The sequence below is a fragment of the Dipodomys spectabilis genome, unplaced genomic scaffold, assembly GCF_019054845.1.
Source record: "Dipodomys spectabilis isolate Male_0828 unplaced genomic scaffold, ASM1905484v1 ptg000003l, whole genome shotgun sequence".
In the NCBI taxonomy this organism is placed as follows: Eukaryota; Metazoa; Chordata; class Mammalia; order Rodentia; family Heteromyidae; genus Dipodomys; species Dipodomys spectabilis.
This window is the reverse complement of record NW_024870680.1, coordinates 4157582-4175373: the sequence shown is the minus strand read 5'-3', so window position 1 is coordinate 4175373 and position 17792 is coordinate 4157582. Positions and strand designations below refer to the sequence as shown.

General features: G+C 36.6%; 1 protein-coding gene and 1 pseudogene across 11 annotated transcripts in view; both read right to left on the bottom strand.

Moving 5' to 3' along the window:
• The window catches only part of Picalm (phosphatidylinositol binding clathrin assembly protein), a 99068-nt gene that overhangs the window by 27968 nt on the left and 53308 nt on the right, over positions 1–17792 (bottom strand). For 4 of the 11 annotated variants that reach the window (XM_042689807.1, XM_042689829.1, XM_042689812.1 and 1 more), the window contains exons 9-13: positions 17505–17590; positions 15110–15233; positions 14721–14857; positions 13654–13757; positions 7083–7232 (exon numbers count right to left, since the gene is read on the bottom strand). In XM_042689807.1, coding sequence (XP_042545741.1) covers positions 7083–7232; positions 13654–13757; positions 14721–14857; positions 15110–15233; positions 17505–17590 — 601 coding nt within the window. The remainder of the gene's footprint in view (positions 1–7082; positions 7233–13653; positions 13758–14720; positions 14858–15109; positions 15234–17504; positions 17591–17792) is intronic. The other 7 variants (XM_042689861.1, XM_042689862.1, XM_042689876.1 and 4 more) reach the window with 2 other exon arrangements.
• On the bottom strand, positions 5121–5865 carry LOC122116222 (annotated as a pseudogene).

Genomic DNA, 17792 nt, shown 5'->3' with positions numbered 1-17792 from the left:
AGCTGAGATCCGAAGATTTGTCTTTTGAAGCTATCTCACAAAGGAGAAGTCTAAGAGACTCTTATCTCCAATAACCAGAAGAGCCAAAAGTGGAGCCGTGGTTCAAGTGGTAGAGCAAAAAAGGTAAAAGGACAGCACCCAGGACCTGAGTTAAACCCACAGTACTAGCACAAACAAACAAACAATGACTAATAACACAATGGTATTACTTTAAAGGTAGCATTTTGGATCATAAAATGAATATTCTGTAGAGCGGTAGGGTACATTTTAAAAACTAACATACAAGAATAATCATGGTCCAATCCTACTTTATGTTTGTGTTGGTACTGGGGCTTCAACTCAAGAGGCTGGGTGCTGTCTGTCCCTTACCTTTAAAAAAAATTTTTCCTTAAAGATTTGTTTATTTTTATTTTTTGCCAGTCCTGGGGCCTGAATTCAGGGTCTGGGCACTGTCCCTGATGTTCTTTTCCTCAAAGCTAGCTTCTACCACTTGAACTACAGTGCCACTTCCAGCTTTTTCTGTGGTACTGAGGAAATCAACCCAGGGCTTCATGCATGCTAAGCAAGCACTCTACCATTAAGCCATATTCCCTTACCTTTTCTGATCAAGACTGGTGTTCTACTACCAGAGTCACACAGCTTCACTTTCAGCCTTTTTGGTGGTTAGCTAGGGGTAAGTCTCACAGACTTTTCTTCCTCAGTTGGCTTCAAATCAAGATCCTTAGATCTCTGCCTTCTTAGCTAAGATTACAATGAGCCACCAGTGCCTGGCTCTTAAACTACTCTTAATTCAAAGATACTGCCTTTATGAAGAGAACAGAAACATTACCAAAACACAAAATTATTTCATACATAAATCTCTTGATCATCAAAAGTATTTGGAAGAGCAAATACTGGCATTATATTCAACAGAAAAATGAAATAAGGTATTAGCTGGACTCTGGTGTCATATCCGTAATCCCAGCCAGTTAGGATTATAGTTTGAAGCCAGTCTGAGTAAGAAACTTTGTAAGACTCTTACCTCCAATTAAACACAATGAAGCTGGAAGCAGAACTGTTACTCAAGTAGAATACTACCCTTGAGCAAAAAAAAAAAAAAAACCCAAAAAACAAAAAAACACAACAACAACAACAGCAACAACTATTTAGGGACAGTGCCCACAAGCTTGAGTTCAAGCCCCAGGACCAACACCAAAAACAAAGAAAGAACAGGGGTATGGGGGGAAAGGGGGAAGCATGGAGGGAAGAAAGAAAGGAAAAGGGAGGGAGGGAGAAAGAAAAGAAAGGAAGAAAGAGAGAAGGGGAGGGAGGGAAGGACAGAGAGAAAGAAAAGGAGAGAGAGAGAAGGAAAGGGGAAGAAAAATGATATTTAAAAATTCTAAGCTAGGCACTGGTGGCGCATGATTGTAATACTAACTACTCAGGAGGCTAAGATCTGAGGATCACAGTTTGAAGCAAGCCTGGGCAGGAAAGTCCCTGGAACTCTTATCTTCAATTCTGCCAGACAGTTGGAAGTGGTGTTGTGTCTCAAAATGGTAGAGCACTAGTCTTGAGCAAAAGAGCTTAAGGATAGTGACCAGGCCCTTAAGTTCAAGCCCCATGACTGACAAAAAATAAAAAATAAAAATAAATAAAAAATTCTAGATTTATCAATTTACTAACATTAAGTGTACAATTTTTAATTACATCACAGACTTTGGTTCTCACAGCTCCTTAAATTAAGATCCAATGATAAAGATTTATCTTATTTATGTGCCCATTCTACTACCAACACAGAAGATGTATCTAATACTGTTCTTCAGCTGGGCTCTGGTGGCTCACACCTGTAATTCTAGTTCCTCAGAAGGCTAAGATCTGAAGATCAAAGTGCAAATACAGCCTGGGTAGTAAAGTCCTTAAGATTCTTATTGCCAATTTTCCTTCCCCTTCTCCCTCCCACAGACAAAGCATATATACTGATCTTTAAAGATTTCTGGAGATTATATTACAAACTGAATCTTGCATTACACATGAAACAACTTGTAATTAGACCAAATACATCAAATTCTTATCTTTTCCTGCTATATATCATCTCAGCCAGCCTATTAAAATCACTAGTTCCTATTTACCTGCATGGGGAGAAGGAAATGTTCTCTTTTTCTATTTCTCCCTAATTTAATTCTTTTTTGGGGGGGGGGGGGGGTCCAGTTGTGAGGCCTGAACTCTGGGCCTGGGCGCTGTCCCTCAGCTCTTCAGCTCAAGGCTAGCGCTCTACCACTTGAGCCACAGCTCCACTTCCGGCTTTTTTCTTTTTTTTGCTTATGTGGTGCTGAGGAATTGAACCCAGGGCCTCAGGCATGCAAGGCAAGCGCTCTACCACCGAGCCACCTTCCCAGCCCCTCCCTAATTTAATTCTATTATACTAAAATCCTTAAAGAAAGAAAGAGAATAAGAAGCAAGCAAGCAAAGAAAGAAGGAAGGAATCCTACTTATTGTAATACAAAACAACTTTTATTTACTTAAAGAGGGGAGATTTCTCTTAAGTCCCCCAAGGTGTCAATTGATGAAATTAAAGTATTACCTAACAGTAGGTTAAAAAAGATACATAAGTGCAAAGCATGTACTTCAAGTCTGAACAATCTGTGTGGACAGGGGAAAAAGTGAAATTTTAAATAAATTGTACTAGCTATTGCAGAAGCAAGCAGTGTATGTCTAAGGGAACAATCCTGTGTGTTGTATGTGTGTTAAAAAGTCATATTTGTAACTGACAATTTGCAAGATAATCTATTTTTAAATGGTACTTGTTTAAAAAATCATACAGCTTACAAAGGACTGAAATTCAAACTCAAATTTACTAGATTTCAAACATATTTTCTTCTCTCAAATGCACTCACAATTCTATTTTAAAATATATTTAGCCATGCCCAATTCTTACTACCAGCCAATAACCTTATTTCTTCTGTTGTACTGTATACTTAAAAAATAATTTATTGTTATTATAAAGGTAATGTCATCCCTTCCCTCACTCTCTCCCAGTATATACACTTTGTTTCTCCCCATCGGTGGTGGGGCTTGAACTCTGGGTCTGGGTGCTGTCCCTTCGCTCTAACACTTGAGCCACAGCACCACTTCGGGTTTTCTGTGGTTAATTGGAGATAAGAGTCTCAGGGACTTTTCTGCCCGACTGGCTTTGAACCACAATCCTTAGATCTCAGCCTCTTGAGCAGCTAGGCTTACAGGCGTGAGCCACCAGCACCCAGCTAAGTACATACCCTTTTAATTGTTAACTTAAACCAAGAAAATCTAGTAACAAACTTTAACAAAGTTAAGTATCAACTGGACATTGATGTTTTACTACTTCTGCAATGGCAATGACTGTATTTGGAAAGAGATACATGAATGCAAAAAGAGCTTTAAACTTCACAAGCTTATGACATTTAAATGTCATATACTCCAGAATATTTACAAGTCCAGAGTATGTACTAAAGTGAAAACATAACAGGCATGTATTCACAAAATCAGTGTGTTTAACTAAGTAAAGCAAAATCAGACATCTTGTTCTCCCTAAGCAAAGTCGTTTTCCTCAAAAAAAAATTGAGAAAATTTTAAGAAAACTTTCCTGTATAAATCAGTAAATTTAAAGAGATTATTGTTAATATACATTCAAATAAGTAACTACTATAGAAAGACACATGACATATAAGAGTAATATTAGGATAAATTTGAGTGCTAAGAAAATTCTGACAAGAAGGGCAGAGAGAGGAAGAGAAAGGGAGGGAGAAAAAAAAAGAAAAGAGACAGTGAAGGGTGTAATGAACTGAAAAGAATTACTTAAAAAATATGTGGGTCCAAAAGCACTTAGTATTCTTCAAGTTACAGTTCACCAAAAAAGAACATAAAGCTCTAATAAGTGTTCCATTAAGTGATATATAGATATATATATACTACATATATCATATTTTAAAGGAATACAAAAAGCTGTCATTAAGAAAAGAAATAAAAGCAGTTGGCTTTTCAGATAATACTAACCTGTCTTCTAATGTCTAGCTTTACTAGTTCACACAGTCAATTCATGGCATAAGAACTACAACAGACTCTTTTTGACTTAAATTAGAGCTCTTATAGCTTTAATGAGGAAAATTACATAAAAGATTGAACATTTATTATGACACAAGCATCTTCCTCTGGCAGGGTAGAGGATATGTAGACACACAGCTCTTCTCGAATCATCCTGGATTAAATCTACAGAACAGGGCTGATAAATCTGTATTACAATCACAAGAAGGAATCATTTAAATCAACAATTGGACTTTGGATATACTAGAATGTCTGACTTGGGACTTTCTCTAATTAATGTCTTCAATACACTTGTTTTCTAGTTCCTTTCCTTTCTTCCTTTCTTTCAAATTTACCTAAGAAGACTAGATGTAGCTACATGATCTGTTTAGGATATACAAAGAACATTCTGCTTGTTGTTTTAACCAAAACTTAAGTTCATGGGGTGCCAGTGACTCTTATCTGTAATCCTAGCTACTCTAGAGGATGAAATCTGAGGATCTCAATTTGAAGCCAGTCCAAGCAGGAAAAGCAATGAGACTCTTATTTCCAACAAACTATCAAAAACGCTGAAAGCAGAGCTGTGGCTCAAGTGGCAAAGTGCTACCCTTGAGCAAAAAAAACCCTCTGAGATAGTGCCTAGGCCCTGAGTTTAAGCCCTAGGACCAGCACCAAAAGAACAAAGAAAAACAAACCAAAAAACCCTTAAATTTGCAGTACCTCAAGCTGTTTTTCTGAACAAAATGAAAGCAGTTCTACATTTTTATTTTATTTCATTTTATTTTTTTAGTCATGGTACTTGAACTCTGGACCTGGGTGCTGTCCTTCAGCTCAAAGCTAGCACTCCACCACTTGAGCCACAGAGCCACTTCCTGTTTTCTGGTGCTTTATTGGAGATAAGAGTTTCACAGACTTTCCTGCCTGGCTGGCTTTGAACTGCAATCCTCAAGATCTCAGCCTCCTGAATAGCTAGGAATACAGGCATGAGCCACCAGCACCCAGCAAGTAGTTCTACATTGAAAAAAAAAAAAAAGATTTTTAATTGTAAAAGGTGACATAGAGGGACTGCAGTGATATAAGTCAGTTGCAGATATGTAAGTACATTTCTTTTTTTAATATATGTATTTTTCACACATTAAAAAATCCTTTATTTACAATAGAAAATTTACACAGATAATACTGGTTCTAGTTTGTGCACTTCCACGGTCTCTTTATCAAATGAAGTGGTAGCAGGTGGGGAAGCAAAGACCAAGAGCCAAAACATCATCCAGGGCAAGGGACGACCTGAATCAGTCTTCATCAAGACTGCATCTCCCCACACTGTGAGATTACCACAGGCAACTTGTTGAGGCCTGTGGGAACACTCTTAATCTTTCTCATCACTAGAAGTCCATCAATGATTTTGCCAAATACCACATGCTTCCCATCCAGCCAATCACGCTTAGAGCAGGTGATAAAGAACTGACAGCCATTTGTACTAGGACCACTACTTGCCAGAGAAAGTGGGCCTGGAGCAGAGTGTCTAAGTTTAGAATTTTTCATCTGCAAATGGCCCCCGGTAAATACTGGCAACTCCTGTACCATATCCATTAACAAAATCTCCACACTGAATCATGAAATCCTTTATAATCCTGTGGAAAGTGCTCCCTCGGTATCCTATTGGAACTCCATCTTTTCTGAATTCTCCAGTGCAGAACTGCCTTAAGTTCTCAGCTGTCTTAGGCACAACATCTGCAAATAGCTCAATCTTACACATCCAACCTCTTGACCACCAATGCTAACATCAAAGAACACAATGGGGTTGACGGGGCTTGAATTTGCCACCACCATGGCTCCAACCTGAAATATATATTTTTTTATTGTAAAGATACTGTACAGAGGGATTACAGTTACATGAGTATGGCAATGAGTCCATTTCCTATGGAGCACTGTTAATCCCTCCTTTGTTTTTCCCTATCACCCCTTCGCTCCCCACCTCCCCAACTCCTCCCTGCACACTACGTTTCTTTTTTAGTAGTGCCACCTCTTCCCTTGGTTTTACACTTTTTAAGGAGGTAAGAGCTGAATGAGAGGTGAAGACTTAGCATTCCTGGTCTTGAGTTCTAGGTCAACCTAGGCTACAGAGTGACGTCTCAAAAAGGGGAAGCGGTTATGCTATTAGCATAGACTAAGAACATATTGCTTTGCTTAAGTATATACTAATATACTAGAATTGTACAGTGCTGATGTACAATTTTGCCTTTTATATTCCAGTGGTAGGTTAGTTACGCTAAACTGCTTTTCAACTTCACTAATTAAAATAGGACGCATACTTCCTAATTAGCACAATAAAGTGAAACCCTTAAGAATGAGAGTACTTAAAGAATATTAGACAATATAAAGTTAAAAAAATAAAAACAGATTAAGATTCACTACTAAGAATGACAACCAATGTTTTGCCCAAACACAGTGGAAAATAATATAAGCACCTGTAAACATCTAAGTTTAAAAGTATGTTACTTTGTGTGTGTGCACACATGCATCCATGCACACATGAATGGGTCCTAGGGGTTGAACTCAGGGCCTGGGTACTGTCCTTGAGTTTTTGAGCCACAGCTCCACTTCCATTTCTATTTATTTTGATATTCTGAGATTAGAGTCTCATGAACTTTCCTGCCCTGACTGGCTTCAAACCAAGATACACAGCTTCCTGAGTGGCTAGGATTATAGGCTGAGCCACCAGTACCAGGCTTAAGAATGTCACTTTTTAACCAACTTTGTAAACTAATAAACACTAAATAACAGAGGAGTACCACATTAGATACTAATAAAACACTAAAAAGTTGAACATTAAAGGAAATTTTCTGTCTTAAATCTGTTTTAAATAAGGAATATTAGTTATCAATTTAAAAATCTCACTACATGACTAATCTTTCCAATTTATTTCTAAGTTTGATGCTCAAATACAAATTAATTAACGAACTACTTTAAAAGTAATTAATGGGTATGTAAGAAATACTTAGGCAGTATAAATAGTAATTGGAAAAAAATGTTAAATGGTACTTTACCAACAAACATTTCATGAGTAGGTGTCCTAGTAGTAAAAGTGGATACATCTGAAGAAATGGGAAGGTGAACATCACCACTACTTTTTGTGAGGAAAGGATTTAAGCTTGGAATGGCATCATCAACAGCATCTATAGTAGCAGAGAAAGGATCTGTGCGGTCCGAGTGAATTACAGCAGAATGAAGAAAGAAGTAAATAAATTAGTATGGTAATTAGTCAAAAGATGTAAAGTGAAAAGTAGTAGTTATATTATTGTTTATTATAAGTGCAAATACATCTAATACATTTAATCGTTGGGGTAGGGGAACCATTGGGTTCATTAACAACAATAGCATGTTAAGGAGAGATTTTTCTCTCCAACATTAGAAAGCTAACAGTTAGTTAAAAAAGAGAAAAATAACCAAGATGTTTTTATAAAAGATCACTCACCTTATGCCCATCCTCCCTGACCTAGATGGGAGTGTAATGACTGATGACACAGCTGTGTTTACTCAAATAAAGGGTGGAGGGGGGGAAAAACACTTGACAAATGTTCACTACAAGTAAACTGGCAAAGAAGAGGGGTAATCTCAAATTAGAAGAGACTGTGTGTAGCTACCCCCTACTTAGGTTCAAAGGCAGTAAATACAAAATAAAGATGAAGGAAAGATTTAAGGATAGGCAAAGGGAACTTAAGACATTTAAGAAGAGAGATGAAAGACTATTCTTTAGTACACTGAAATGACCGAAAGGTTAAGATTAAGTCTCTGAGTGATTCTTCTGAAGAATAACAAAAATTAATTCCCTATTATAAAATTACCATATGCTTTTCATCAATGCCTACATCTAAAGTTACCTTAGAACCAGATACACACTGACCCCACATGTCAGTCAAGATAAAGTAATACTAAAAGCCATTTCTTGAGATTCAGAGTTAGCAGAATACAGGAAGAAATAAAAATAAGAGTAGCAAAAACACAGCATCATATTTTCTTTTCTTTGTAACACAATCAAAAGAAGATAGCCAGCCATCATGGCACAAACCTGTAATTCCAGCACTCAGAAGGTAGAGGCAGCAAGGGAAGTCTGAGGTCAGCTTAGTTCACATAGTTGAGGTAGTTCTTAATTTTTGTGTTTTTGTTTTTCTGCCTGCCCTTGGGTTTTTAACTCTGGGCCTGGGCACTGTCCCTGAGCTTCTTTTGATCAAGGCAAGCCATAGCGCCACTTCCAATTTTTTTTAGTACTTTATTGGAGATGAGTCTTATGGACTTTCCTGACTGGGCTGGTTTAGAACCTCGATCTTTACATCTCAGCCTCTTGAATAGCTAGGATTATAGGTGTGAGCCACTGGCACCCAGCTATAGTGAGTTTTTGAGATTTTTGTCTCAAAAAAAACAAAAAAATCCCCCCCCCCCCCCCGAAACCAAACCCCAAAAAGAAAAGTTCAAGAGATACCTTTATACTTCCAATCAGCAGTCTCTTGTCTAGTTCTATCTTTAACGAAGTATACTACAGTACCATTAGTATTAGGTACACTGTTGTACTTTTAAGACTGTATAACTGAACAATAAGAGTAGCAATGACCTAAAGGACTAGCTCATTTGCTATGTAATAGGCAAGGTTCACATAAAGTCGATAAACTCAAAGCAAGGGCTCTCTAATCCCAAACACTGTTTGAAAATGGGAAGTATAAAGAAAATAATAAACCAGGGGTTTAAGTATAGCTTTGCTGTTGTTGTTTTCCTGGGACTAGAGATTTAACTAGCCTCAAACTCAATGGGCTTGTGCTTGATTGTGGCTAGAGCTCTACCACTTGATCGATATACCTCTAGCCTACCATTTCGCTAGTTAAATGAAGATGGAGTTTTAGGGACTTCCTTCCCCAGGCTGGCTTTGAACCCTGATGCTCCAGGTATTAGCCACCTAGATAGCATTACAGAAATGAACCACAGGTGGCTGGTTTCACAATAATTCTTTTAGTAAAACTCTAACTTTCGTATCATGAGTATTTTTCTAGGAATTATTAAGCATTCCTATGGAACATCACACTTGAAAATAAAGTCCTATAAAATGATCGTAATATCCTGATTATAATACTCAAACCCAAAAAACTTTTTCCTCTTATGCATTCTTACCAAATGGAATGAGAAAAAAAAAGAATCAGAAAACAGTGACTCAGAAATAAACTATAGAAGGGCTGGGAAGATGGCTCAGTGGTAGAGGGCTTGCCTTGCATGCATGAAGCCCTGGGTTCGATTCCACAGCACCACATAAGCAAAAAGAAAAAAAGCCGGAAGTGGTGCTGGGGCTCAAGTGGTAGAGCGCTAGCCTTGAGCTGAAGGGCTGAGGGACAGCTCCCAGGCCCCACAACCGGACCCAGAAAAAAAAAAAAAAGAAAGAAAGAAACTATAGAAAACAGAGCTGGGAATGTGGCTTAGTGGTAGAGTGCTTGCCTCCCATGTATGAAGCCCTGGGTTTGATTCCTCAGTACCACGTATACAGAAAAGGCTAGAACTGTGGTGATGTGGCTCAAGTAGTAGAGTGCTAGCCTTGAGCAAAAGAAGCTCAGAGACAATACCCAGGCCCAGAGTCAAGCCCCAGGATTGGCAAAAAAAAAAAAAATTGGAATTTTTTTTGAACTGGAAAAAGATATCATGTTATCTACTCCAACTCTATGTGTATGAAAGAAACTGCATTAAGGTTAGAGTTCACTAATGGGTCAAAATATTCTTAGAACTTGACAGTAGAAAGAACCTTAAAATTATATTATACTTCATCTTATAACCAAAAAAAACCTACTCTAGCCATCTATGACAAAAAACCAAAACAAACAGAACAAGAAATAAAAGGGGGGAAAAAAGCCATGAGAGAAAGAGTAAGAAAAAAAGACATTTTTTAGTAGATCCCTAGGCTCTGGGAAAAAGACATTCAAGAATGATTGCTACTCATCTGCTATACTGCTGACATTTTTATCCAAGTGAAACTAATTTCAATCACATCCCATTAAATGACACAGCCTTGTGAAGAATACACAAACTCATGTGGAAAATGTACTTTCTTTATATCGATATGATAATAAAGAAAAACAACTTCTAAACCATGATAAATCACAAGACAGCTGATTAATATGTTAATCTATTAACAGATATTATATCATAATAACACCAACTCATCAAAATAAGGTGATGTTCTAAACATTCCACTAGAATTTACTAGACTGATAATTTTCTTAAACTTGTAAAAAACAATTTGTCCATGATTTTTATTGTTAATGTAAGATTTTATTTCATTCTGCATATTTAATTTTCTCATTCTAGAGTTATAAAAAAGTCCAAAAATAATTACAAGTACTAAAATAACACCAGTCTTATAAGTCTTCATATTTAAACAAATGACATTATTTAAACACAGAAAACTAAATTTTTTCAGGTTGTATTTCATCCCAGCTAAGGGTAAAGCAAATTTAAATTTCAAATGGTCTTACATTTAAATTTTGAAATCTTGCTTCAAATAATATTGGGTCTGTACTAATAATAGTATTTATTTTTCAGATAGGTGTAACTAAGTTTTCAAGGTAATAAAAACCTACGTCTTCTCACAAATCAATATTTAACATCAAGGGCTCAGACTCCAGACAATTTCCTAAAGAAACCAGAGGTTCAAAAATAATGAAATGAGAGGAACAGAAGAGCTTATGTGTTTCCTCTTGTGTCTCCTTTCCTTTCCCTCTTCTCTTTCTCTTACTCTCCCACATTTTTTAGAATCTTAAATACCTTTTATGTAAACACACGAATACCTTATCACTAATCTTTCACTAGGAATACCAGTCATTCTTTGATGTTAATTTAAAAACCAAATTAAATACTAGGTCTCTTATTAGCATCCATATCTAGCTAACAAAAGGAAAAGAAATAATAAGAGACTAAAACAAGATGCCAGAGACCCATGCCTATAATCAGGAGACTGAGATCTGAAGATCACAGTTCAAAGCCAATTGGGGCAGGCAAGTCCATGAGCCTTTTATGTCCAATGAACCACCAAAACATGAAGTGGAGCTGTGGCTCAAGCACTAGCCTTTAGCAAAAAAAGTTCAGTGACAGTGCCCAGTCTTTGAGTTCAAGTCACAAAACCAGCACAAAAAAGTCCAAATATATGTAAAAAAAAAAAAATACATTTAAAGTGTCTAGAGGTAAAGTTACTTTCAAAAGCTATAGGCTGAAGAAGCAGTTCAGCTGTACAGCAATTGACTTAGCATATGGAAGGCTCTGGACTTGAATCCTAGCACTGAAAAATAAACACAAAAAAACAGTTTTAACAAAACTAATTTACTGCCATGATGAAAATTTTTCCTATCTTATACTTAAGTCTGAATTTTAAAAATAAAATGCATATAAATAGTGACTGGATAATGAAGTATTAAAAGTTGAGCTCAGTGTTGCCTAGTAAGTACATGGGCCTGAGTATAAATCCAATCCAATTACGCCCCCCCTCAAAAAAATACATGCACTGTAACTCTTAAAATAATGTTCAGCTTTCTAATCACTCAGACATAACCCTGAAATTATCACCAACTCAGAAGCCAAACATCTCTCAATATGAAAAGGTTTTAATTTTGCTGCAATTGAAGGGCCCTTTACCAACTTAAAAAAAAAAAATAGCTCAATTTCTATGACCCCTGCTCTTACTGCACGTGACTGCACTTGATTTGTACTTTTAATGGTCTCACTACTTATATATAGCAAAGCTAGATGTTAGAATGAGTGGGAATTTTATGAAAATAGCAAAATAATCCAACAGAAAAATAAGACATAAATATATTATAACATTGTATCTACATGCATACTGTTAGGGAATAATCTGTCCTAAGAACACAGAACACAAATAATACAGAATGAAATTACTTAAAATTATTTTCCAACAGTAATGGTTCTACTTGCTTTCATAGCAGTTCAACCACTTCAAGCAGATTAGCTTCTCATTATTAAAAGAATTAACTAAACATGATAAGCCCAATTAAGAATTCTGTAGTTCTATTTCTTTTATTATTTTTTTTTTGGGGGGGGGGGGGGTCAGTCATAGGGCCTGAACTCTGGGCCTGGGTGCTGTCCCTCAGCTCTTCAGCTCAAGGCTAGCACTCTACCAACTTGAGCACCACTTCCGGTTTTTTCTGTTTATGTGGTGCTGAGGAATCCAACTGAGGACCTCATGCATGCAAGGCACTCTACCACTGAGCCACCTTCCCAGCCCTGTAGTTCTATTTCTTTGAAATGTTATATATACTATAGAGAATGCATACTAAAGAAAGTAAATTTTAAAAAAACAAAGTAAATGTTATATGAACCTTCTATCTCAAAAGTGCTCAGTCACTGGGGATACAGCTTTGAGCAGATCATTTAAGAACACTTGAACCTGGTATACTCATTTGTAAACCTGACAAACTATTTACTGTAAAGCTCAGGTCTTTTTCTAACTAATAATCCTGATCAGTATCCCATTTCAGAAATGTGAATGCATTTATCCAACACCTCTCTGAACTTCATTGATATTATATATTACTTCCCTAATAATTAAAAAAATCCTTAGTTCTAAAGCAAAAAAAGAGAAAAGGAAAAAAAAGAATGCTTTGACTTCACAGAGTTTATATTCCAGTAGGCATTAAAGAAATGGATATTTTTTTAAAAAATCCAAAATCTAGCTGGGTGTCAGTGGCTCATACTTGTAATCTTAGCTACTGAGAAGGCTGAGATCTGAGTATCAAGGTTTGAAGCCAGCCCACGCAGGAAAGTCCATGAGACTCTTATTTCCAATCAACTACTAAAAAAGCTAGAAGCAGGGAGAGCTAGCCTTGAGCAAAAGAAGTTCATGGACAGCACCTACACCCTGAGTTCAAGCCCCAGGACCAGCACACACAAAAAGTCCAAAAATCATTCTTAATTCACACCATTAAATAAAAAAAGTACTAGTTTGTATGTTTTAAAACTAGAATAATTTATCTTTCCTTTTAGAGATAGGACTACCAATTCAGATATTACATCTGAGCCAAATTTTAAGGTATCTTGCCATTCTCTATTTAGTATTCTTTCTCAAATTTTATTTTCCCTTCCAAGTGATGTTTTAGCAACTGTTATATAAAATATCTATTTTTTAATCTAAAAAAAGCTAAAGTAAATGATTTAAAAACTGTATGTACACACTATAAAAACTGACCTGGACCAGCATTTTGCTTCAAAGACCATAGTCCTAGGTCACAATCCTTACGTGATCACCTTATAATCAAGGCTGCCACACCATACTTCACTGCCTGATATAATACTGAGTTTTTCTAGAACCTTACCCATACTTACACAAATGGGAGCCTTTATCCCCTGTAGGTAGAAATTTTCTATACCAAATACGATTACTATATATTTTCTAATAATGGAATTAAAATTCACATTACAAGAATGGTCCTTCCTTTTATATTTAATTTTACCTTCCTTAACCCTTATAATTTAAACACAAATTCTAAAACTGCATTTATAATAAATGAAAATGTGGAGACGTAATGGAAAGACACGTATACAACATCTAAAACAGAATTTATTAATGCTTACCTCCCCATGTACTTGCTACCTGAGAAGCAGTTGACATAGAATGTACAGATGGATGGAAAGTTGGCTGTTGCAAATCAAGCAGGTCATTTGGCAGCTTTGATGTGCTAAAAAAATTTTTGGAAATATGTTTAATGAATTTTGCTACATTACATACCTCTCACATAGCATAAAAAAATTAAGAAGACAAGTAAAAATAAAAATTTCAATAATTTCAATTTCAAAAGAAGGAACAGTTTCAGCAAGGTAACAGCTGCATATTAACAGCAAATTCCTGGAAAAATAATTCTAACACAGCATAGTCAGCTCATATAGGATTCAAGTAACAAATTATTTTCTAGAAAGACTTAGTGACTTCCCAGGAAAATACTTGTTTCTGTAAACTAATTCCATAAAATATAAATTAGTAATTTGGCCATCATACCTTTCTCATATGCAAAATAAACTTTCACTTTATATTAAAACATTATACCAATTATATCATTTACTACCACCTCTACTGTAAGAATTTATGAATAACCCTTAAAAGATCTGCAAAACTCGGGCTGGGAAGGTGGCTCAGTGGTAGAGCACTTGCCTTGCAAGCATGAGGCCCTGGGTTCGATTCCTCAGCACCACATAAACAAAAAGAAAAAAGCCGGAAAGTGGCACTGTGGCTCAAGTGGTAGAGCGCTTAGCCTTGAGCTGAAGAGCTGAGGGACAGTGCCCAGACCCAGAGTTCAGGCCCCACAACCAGACCCAAAAAAGAGCTGCAAAACTTCTATTAAGACGTTTATTTAAAAGTTACCCAAAAATGCCAGGCATCAATGGTTCACGCTTGTAATCCTAGCTACTCAGGAAGTGAGATCTAAGATTCGTAGTTCAAAGTCAGCCCAGGCAAAAACTCCCTGTGACACCCTTATCTCCAATTAACCACTCAAAATCTGGAAGTGGCACTGTGGCTCAAGTGGTAGAGCACTAGCCTTGAGCACAAAGAGGTTCAGGGACAACACCCAGGCCCTGAGTTCAAGCCCCACAACCAACAGAAAAAATAAGAGTTATGTAAAAGTAACTTTAATCTCTCTCCATACCTGTTAGAAGAACTAGGGGTAGAAAATATGTCGATGGCTGGTGCAGTCATTAACCCCCCTGTTGAGGTGGACACAGGAGAGGCTGCAGTTGTTAAAGAGGTATGAGGTTTCTTTGCAAGTTCTTTTAGGCGCTGTTCCTGTTAAGAAAGGGAAATATAAGGAATCTAGAAACTAGTTCTATGTGTAAGGCCTCTGAAAAAAAGCACTTTCTAATTTTTTTCAGTAGCTAAAAGGCATTCTCTTACTCTTTTCACTAGCTACTATGTCAAGATGAAAATCCATACTGAGTTATCAGTGTATTTAGTAATTACATATGAAAAACTGAAGTCTGTGCAGAGGTCTCATTTATTTTATGATCACCTTACTTGATGTGAAGTAAATGCACTTACCTTTAAAGCTTTTAAACGAGCCTGTTCTTCTTCTAATGCTGCTTGCTTTTCCCTTTCATCCACTTTGGTCAGAGATAGGCCAGTGCTTGCCAAGGAGGAAACTGCATTGGAAAGTGTTGTGGCTCTAGGATAATTAGACAAAGGTAATTTGGCTTTGTGTCAATAACTTTATATCCAACTCACAAAGTGATCTGTCAACTCTGCCACCAATAGGGTGTAACTGCAAACTTAACTTCTGACTCAAACTAGTACATATGAAATATTCTCATCAATGACCTAGATGATTATAGCAATTATAACACTGTTGATTGACATACATATTCACTGCAGGCTCACAAGAGTGGCATGGAGAGAGGGTAGGTGAGGAGGTGGTGGGAGGGAAGGGATGGTAGGGGAACAACAGAGGCGGCGGCAACAATGCTGAATCAGAAATGTACTCGTGGGCTGGGAAGGTGGCTCAGTGGTAGAGTGCTTGCCTTGCATGCATGAGGCCCTGGGTTTGATTCCTCAGCACCACATAAGCAAAAAGAAAAAAGATGGAAGTGGCGCTGTGGCTCAAGTGGTAGAGCGCTAGCCTTGAGCTGAAGAGCTGAGGGACAGCGCGCAGGCCCAGAGTTCAGGCCCCACGACCGGACCCAAAAAAATAAATAAATAAATGTACTCATTACCTTGCTCATGTAATTGTAACCCTCTGTACAGTATTTTCACAATAGAAAATTTTTTAAAAATAGAGACTGGATTGAATTTTTTTTTTCTCAAATAACCTAAAGTCTTCCAGTCATAAGTCCACATGACTCCTTACTGTAAAAGTTTCTCTTTGGTGAAAGTATTATTTTTTTTTCAATATTATACATGCAAATACACCCTCTCTTACTAGCCTCCTCCTTTCCATAATACCAGGTTTTTATCCATACCAGACCATAAACTTCATCATTAAATTCTAGGATGAATATAAACATGCTAAAGAATTGTAACAAGAACTATGCTGACCTTTATTAATTTTTCTTTATACCATAAACTAAACATCATCAATTTCTACTGTTAGTACATAAACTGGCAAAAACTAAAAATACAATCTGGAAGATCAAGAGTTAATATGTGTTTGTGTGTCTGTTGTGTGTGTTAGAAATTTAAGAAGCCCAACAGATTTTTATGATAAATATTTGAGGCAAACAGATTTTTATGATAAATATTTGTTCCAATCTATGGAACAATAATTGTTCATTATTTTCTCAATCAACTGAGCCATAACATTTTGGTTATTATAGTACTAAGAAACTTAAGTTCCAGTATGAAATTAAAAATAAGTACTAAAATTAGTCAAAGGTTTTCTTGTTTGGAAATTGTTACATTTTTTGTTTCTTTATGATAGAGTCTCACTATGTAACCCAGGTTGGCCTCAAATGTGAAATCCTCCTGCCTCAGCTTCCTAGAGTACTGGGACTGTAGGTATGTATCACAAATACCTACAGGGTTTAAATTTTTATTATTAAAGAAAAAAAAAGAAAAAAGATGGGGCTGGGAATGTGGCTCAGTAGTAGAGTGCTTGCCTTTCATGCATGAGGCCCTGGGTTCGAGTCCTCAGCACCACATAAGCAGAAAAAGCCAGAAGTGGTGCTGTAGTTCAAGCGGTAGACCACTAGCCTTGAGCTGAAGAGCTGAGGGACAGCACCCAGGCCCAGAGTTCAGTCTACACGACTGACAAAAAAAAATAAATGAAAGATCAACAGGAGATGATTTTGTGCTATTGCTAGATTAACTGCAACATTAGATCAATAGACTGTAATTAAAATAGAACATATCATGGGCTGGGAATGTGGTTTAGTGATAAAGTGCTTGCCTCATATGCATAAAGCCCTGGGTTCCATTCCTCAGTACCACATAAACAGAAAAAAAACACAAGTGGCACTGTGGCTCAAGTGGTAGAGTACTAGCCTTGAGCAAAAGAAGGTCAGGACAGTGCCCAGGCCCTGAGTTCAAGCCCAGGAATGGCAGAAAATAAAAAATAAATAAAAGAACATATCAAAAGTCAACCTCACAAACTGTCACTAGAAAAAGACTGAAATTTGATGGTAGAAACTGAGTTCTAACATTATTATAACATATTTTATAGGGCTACTATGAAGACTGTGATGATCAAGTACCACATAAACCAATGTATTATCTCTTTATGGGAAAGTTGAACATTATAGACAGAATTCTGATTCATTACGATTATCACTCAGGAATTATTCTAATAATTTATATGTATTAACGCATTTCATCCATAAGACTAACACTATAATTAAACTCATCTTAAATCAAGGTAGAGAAAAGCTAACCAACTTGTCACTTGAGTTGGATTCTTAATGCTCCCTTACAAAATTCATACTGTCATTACCCTACATATATGTACCTGCTTGCAGCTGTAGAATCTTTGATTTTCTTTCCTTCCAAGGAAGCTAAATGTTGTTCCAAAGCATCAAGAAGACTGCTGGGGGCCTGAAATTATACATAAATATTGAAAATTTCATGATAATTAGGCCACTGGCCAAAATAAGTCAAAAAAATTATGTAATTTTTTTGGCTATTTTTTTCAACTGAAGACTAGTTTAAAACTTATGGGCTACAGGTCAAATGTCCCTTTAATATAAAGAATTACTTGCGTTAAAAATGAAAACTTTCCAGTGTGAAGAACTTCTGT